The 6,074-nt window shown below is 40.4% G+C and overlaps 1 protein-coding gene and 1 long non-coding RNA gene across 2 annotated transcripts; one reads left to right on the forward strand and one right to left on the reverse strand.

Moving 5' to 3' along the window:
• The first annotated feature begins 2,367 nt into the window (after positions 1 to 2,367).
• LOC148026573 (putative xyloglucan endotransglucosylase/hydrolase 1) lies at positions 2,368 to 5,826 on the forward strand. Its single transcript, XM_087691017.1, has 4 exons — positions 2,368 to 2,826; positions 3,143 to 3,243; positions 3,376 to 3,569; positions 4,809 to 5,826. The coding sequence occupies exons 1-4, from the start codon at positions 2,631 to 2,633 to the stop codon at positions 5,206 to 5,208; spliced, it is 891 nt and encodes a 296-aa protein (XP_087547143.1). The 5' UTR covers positions 2,368 to 2,630; the 3' UTR covers positions 5,209 to 5,826.
• LOC148026574 (uncharacterized) lies at positions 3,545 to 4,917 on the reverse strand. Its single transcript, XR_015692847.1, has 2 exons — positions 4,779 to 4,917; positions 3,545 to 4,474 (listed from the first exon to the last, which is right to left on the reverse strand). It is a non-coding gene; the product is annotated as an uncharacterized LOC148026574 (long non-coding RNA).
• Positions 5,827 to 6,074: the final 248 nt, after the last annotated feature.

Raw genomic sequence — 6,074 nt, forward strand, 5'->3', positions numbered from 1 at the left:
TCTCTCTTGCTCTCGTCCTATCCTCCATAGCTCACATCTCTCTTTCTTGTGTTTACTCATGTTTTCACTCAAGCTTCTCCCTTTATGTACCTAAAAGTAAATTCTAATACCACTTTAGGGCACTTATAATGTCACCTTAACAATCTTCGTTATCCAAATCAACATAGACTTTCATGCCTCTCCAACTTCAGTTGCTTTGACATTCATCTCTTCAACCTCTACAAGTATCAACATTGACTACCTTCAACACACAGTTGTTACTCTTCTTCATCCATAACACTTCACAGTCTAGCTTGTTATGCCTCCTTCACCTCAATATTTAAAAAAATTGAGATCACGTGCATTACATCTTGAGAATGCATGGGTTTGTTAAAGTTTCATATGTCAAACATTGTGATTAATACATGTCAAATTTCTAAAGATGTCATTGTATCTCATCAAAGCAATATATATTGCAACACTGTCTTGATATAACAATACTATATTGAAATTTTTGAGATCCAAACCAACTTGCATTACATAATCTATGAGGTTCCCATTGCATTTTGTACCAAGAAAAAGTCTTGACTTGAATACCTTGCACACTAAACTAAATGACACATTGGCTCAATTCAATCCAAATGTGTAAATTGTTGATCTTGAAGAATTTGCCTTTATGGAAAACCCCCATATTTGGGGCTGCAATTTGGCAAAAAATTAGTAGACCTAGAACAAACTTTTTAAACTTTTGTAATGTATTTCCAACAAAAGACATGTATCATACTTTGCTTGCCAATGTATCCCATTTCACTTGTTTTCTAGTTTTATTTTTCTTATAAACTTATTTGGTGAGAAATGTATAGGTCACTAATCAATATCTCTTCGTGAAATACCATATACCTATCATATTGAAGCAATACACACTTCATTGCTAATATTTTATGCCTTTGATGGAAACCAAAATGAAGGCAAAAACCACCCACATACACCTACTTTGTTGACTTGAAAGGGTTGGTGAACTTGCAAGTTGGAAAACCTCGATGGAATACATGGTGTTTAATACAATACATAAGAAAGTTACAAATGTCAAAAGTTCATGGAGAGAACATTCACCAGACATAGTGGAAATAGAAGACTTTGTGTCTAATAGGTTTTAACAAGATGCATGAAGAGTCAAAACAACAAGGGGGCCTTACCTTACGTTCAAATTGGAAGTTTGGGAGTCTTACCTTACCTTTGTATTGAAAGTGTGGGCAAGATAGTTGTGCTTTGAACAATTGATTCTCAATATGTGTGTGCTTTGTATTCCAAGGTGCCTCAAAGGGACATAGGACGAAATATAAAATGCATCAAATTTTTGTTACAATCCACTTGAGAGAGAGAGAGAGAGAGAGTGTGTGTGTGTGTGTGTGTGTGTGTGTGTGTGTTATTAACCTCCACTAGACTCCTCAAAGGTGTATAGGACATATATGAGAGAGAGAGAGAGAGAGAGAGAGAGAGAGAGAGAGAGAGAGAGAGAGCTAATCAAAAAGAGGTTTTCTAGAAAATGGTAGCTTAATAATGAAAAAAAAAGGGTAGGAGCTCGCAGTTCGAAATTATAATAGTTCTTGAATTGAATCAAACACATGCTTTCAAATTGGAGAAAAAGAGATCAACTGGACTGTCTATACTACATAAAAAGTCTAGCCTAACCAAAATAATAATCAAACAACTGACTGTTGTGGTTTGTTAAGGGATCGGAAAACGAGCAATCCGGCTGGCACTCTCTGCTTCTCTTCTGCACACAACCTTAGAATAACCTTTGAACGTGTGAGCAGCTGTAAAGGTGATGTTTGATAAAGCTTCCATTTGGGTTGGGTTTTAACTCCTGACATGAAACATGCATTCAACAGAAGACCACATTCTAATTGATAATAAAGGATAGTAATCAACGATAATAGCAACAAGTTAATGCTGATGATGGTGAGACTTATTAGTATATTAGATATTTCAGGATTATACCAGTGATGCTGTTATTGGTGGCTCTGCATGGAAATTTGGGAATCTTTGATTATCACTAATACTGCTATTGGTGATTCTGCATGGGAATTTGAAGAGCTTTTTGTTGCATTTCTTTAAAAACTTATGGGATTTCTTAAAGCTGTTGGGCAATGGCCCATTTAGTATGCAACATCACAAAAAGAGGACTCTTTTCATATGATCCTAAGGCAACATTTGGCATGCAAACTTGGATTTAATAAGGGGCAGTCAGAAGATATTGTAACATGGAAGTGGATTCCATGCAGCAATCATCAGTGGCTACTCTCTATTAATTCTAGTCTTGCAGCCTGTGTACCCCCCTCAGTTCTTACCCACCCACATCCCCCCCCCCCCACCCCCCCCCCCCCACCCCCCCCGGCCCAAAACCCACCAATCTTGCTCAGCCAAAGTGTTTGAGAGTTTTGACATCCAATACAGCCTCAAAACCCCACCATAGATCTCGCTGTCTTTCTCTCTGTGGCTTCCTACTTGCCAACATTGTTCTCAGACTTCAGAATCCCAGAAGTCCTCTGCAACAGGGTCTTGCTTTGAATGTGCCTTCCTACCATCAAACCACTCACCACTTCTACCTAGTAGTCCCCCATACTGATCTCAGCTCAAATTTTGCCCTGATGCAGCTGAGAGCCCCTTCCCTTTTGATGGGTGCTGCAGCTCCATGTTTCCTCTTGACCTCTGTAATCTTGCTCAGTTTTACTCCTGCTGCCTACACAAGATACTCGAGTGATTATTATGTAACCGGGGGTGCTCAAAATGTTCACTTTATAAACAATGACCATGTGTGTCAACTGGTGCTGGACAACAAGACTGGTAAATCTCTTCTTCTTTTTTCCGTGAAGATAATTGAATTAAGTAGAAAATATATGCATCAGACCATCAGGTCAGCATTCTCACTAAATCTCTTACATTCTGTTACATCAGACCACAAGATTGGTAAATCTCTCTCTCTCTCTCTCTCTCTCTCTCTCTCTCTCTCTCTCTCTCTGTGTCTGTGGCTTGTTCTACTGACTGCTTCTCTAAACAATTGACAAACCTCTCTTATAATCCTAATCCCGTCAGGTTATGGAGCCTTTCCTTTTCTTCACATGACTCCTATCTAACCTGTTTCAATCCTTGAAATCTGCAGCATCAGGTATTGCATCCAAGAAGATGTACTTGTTTGGGAGCTTTGACATGAGTATCAAGCTTGTACATGGGAACTCTGCTGGGACAGTAACTGCCTACTATGTAAGTTCCCTACTGTGATCAGTGTTATAAACAGAGTGAGCATGGTGTATTATTCATGTTGAAGTTGATTAACAAAGTTCAAAGTGCTACAATTTGGACATTGACACATGGATGGTCAATTTGGTGGCTCAGTTCTCATCAGAGACCCAAAACAGGGATGAGATCGACTTCGAGTTCCTTGGCAATGTGACAGGCCAGCCATACATCTTGCAGACAAATGTGTTCTGGAATGGCACTGGTGAAAGAGAGCAGAGGATATACCTATGGTTTGACCCAACTAGAGCTTACCATACTTACTCTGTTCTTTGGAACACACAACACATAATGTAAGTATATAGACATTTCACAAAGTTAAACATGCCCTTGCTTGCTTTCCTAATCATTCTACAATGCCTATGCCTTAAAGCATAACTGTGTCATGAATTGTCTCTGTCTGACCTCTGAGCATTGTCAGCATCATTAGACCTTGCAATCCATGTGGTTTGATACCTTGAATAATTGCATATGTCGTACCATTATCTCAACTGGTAAAAGAAACTATGGCAGGCCAGGATGGCTAGTCCTGGGTCCATCATGAACCTGGACCTGAGGACAATGGAAGCTTGGGCACCATCTCGAGCATAGGAATCCACAAGCATGAGCACTTCTTTCATGTCAACCAGTGCATTTAATGCACACCAACTCCATGTGTGACTAAATAAACATAATAATATCCTTGGGCTATGTCTTAAGCATTGGAATGCACACACAGCAAGGACATGATAATATTTATTTACGCTAATGCACTCAAAACCATGTATCTGGGGTGAAAACATGAATAAGAAAGAGCAGATGTAGGTAAAGGAGAGGTAAAAAGCTGGCAATGACTGTTGGAATTGAAAAGTAATGCTGATCGGCATGAATTAAAATAGTCCTAATAGAATCACAAAAAGCCGTGAGATCCTACATTGAACCACCATAAAATAAGAGTTCTGAGGATAACTTGGCGGAAGCATGATAACTTGTCATAAAATAGCATGTCCATGGCCACTGCTAATAAGTAGCACAATCAGCACATCTAAACAGAAGAAGCTTTAGACAAATTCCCACTATAATTTCCAGATTGTGAATTATGACAACATCTTGAGCTTCTGCGAGGGGGGGAAGGGGGCCAGCAAGGGAGGGCCAACAGCCTCCCTGCCCCCAACCACACCTAGCTAGGTATCCGGTGTCGCCGGAGCAGAAGCTCATGCTGTTGAACATTATAGGGGGAAATAAGTTTATCAGGATAACATGCTTTCACTCAACTGATGAACACGAATTAGAGGACAACTGATTAACATGAATTACATGACCCAGGCACAAGATTAGGATTAACAATGAAAATGTAATGGCGAACAACATGACTTCCATGATCCTGGCACAAGATTAGGAGAAAGAATGAATGTGTGATGGTGACTAACATCAATTATATGATCCTAAGACAAGATTATGACAAAAGAAGAAGATGTAATTCTGTAAGGATGTCCTGGCAAAGCCCCATGAGAAGGTCTTACCTCTGTGTTTTGGCGTGGATATGGCTGCAGCATTTCTGTGGACGGGATACCCATAAGGGTGGTGCTGAACAAGGAGGAGCTGGGCGTGCCCTATCTGAAGAAGCAGCCCATGGGGATCTTCGCCAGTATCTGGGATGGCAGCATCTGGGCGACCAGGGGGGGCCGCGACAAGATCAACTGGAAGAGGTCGCCCTTCATTGCCTCTTTCGGTAGGTACCGGTTCGACGCCTGCGACGGCGCCACAGTTTCCCAAAGTGGCAACAATAGCTGCCCTAGCACCCAATGGTGGAACAATGCCCCCTACCAGGTCCTTAGCACTGACCAGGAAAGCAAGCTCCAATGGGTCAAGGCAAACTACATGCAATACAACTACTGCACCGACTCCACGCGGTTTCCGACACCCCCCTTCGAGTGCTCTTTCGAGCCCTAGGGTTTTGTGACATCGCTAGGACCTCACCAAACCTTCATATGATGGTGTCTAGACGTAAACTGAGCCTCCATTTCTAGCTAGCTTTACTTGCAAGGCTTCAAGAAAGCCAGGTTGGTCCATCGTTGGTACCACCCTTAATCATGGGCATCCCCGATGCCTCACCACATGTGCCCTCACATTGCCACATTCACCCCCACCTCTAGACCTAAGTTACTTCAAACTCGTATCACGCCCCACCTCCAATGAAGGAGGCCACAATTTAATCTCCATTCTTTATTCACCATTCTCTCCTCCCATTTCGTATCACCTAGAATAAGTAATCTAGCTTCAAGTCTATACCATCATGCTTTTGACATCTTTTGTACTCTTAGCATGTGTTCCAAGTTGTGAACCTCCAAATTTCCATTATTGTATTTTTCTAGTACAATTATTCATATTATATAATCTCTATGGAATTCTCTATTTATTGCCAAGTAGCCCTTCTACATTTTTATATCCAATACATAGATAATGTGGCATTGAATTTTGGATAAGATGGCCAATAGTGTGTAACAATGCCATACTTTTTCCCTAGTTTTCATTATGTCATGTACTGTACTTTTGTTGTAAATGTAGTGACACAAACAATCTTAAGGCATTGTGTGAAAAAAGTTGCACCTAAAGTGTTCATTGTATTTCATTAAATCTTTCAACTTACCATGTCAATGTCGAAAACCTGATTGAATAGTGATCACATGAAAGTTGGGCAAGCAACAACCCTTTTCAAAATCAACATGACAAGTTATCAATTTTGAGCACTATCACGTTCACTAGATGGTTTGAAGTACCTATTTATATTGCTATTTGTGATAATTATCATGTTTAAT

This window comes from Lygodium microphyllum, chromosome 13 (genome assembly GCF_053477565.2).
Source record: "Lygodium microphyllum isolate KBCC chromosome 13, Lygodium_microphyllum_v1.1.10, whole genome shotgun sequence".
Taxonomy (NCBI): domain Eukaryota; kingdom Viridiplantae; phylum Streptophyta; class Polypodiopsida; order Schizaeales; family Lygodiaceae; genus Lygodium; species Lygodium microphyllum.

What these genes read in the sequence shown, in the direction of transcription:
- LOC148026573 (XM_087691017.1), top strand. Translation starts at nt 2,631, where the DNA reads ATGCAGCTGAGAGCCCCTTCCCTTTTGATGGGTGCTGCAGCTCCATGT. An exon ending in GGTGCTGGACAACAAGACTG is followed by an intron (nt 2,827 to 3,142) that starts GTAAATCTCTTC and finishes TGAAATCTGCAG; the next exon opens with CATCAGGTATTGCATCCAAG. An exon ending in GGACAGTAACTGCCTACTAT is followed by an intron (nt 3,244 to 3,375) that starts GTAAGTTCCCTA and finishes TTGGTGGCTCAG; the next exon opens with TTCTCATCAGAGACCCAAAA.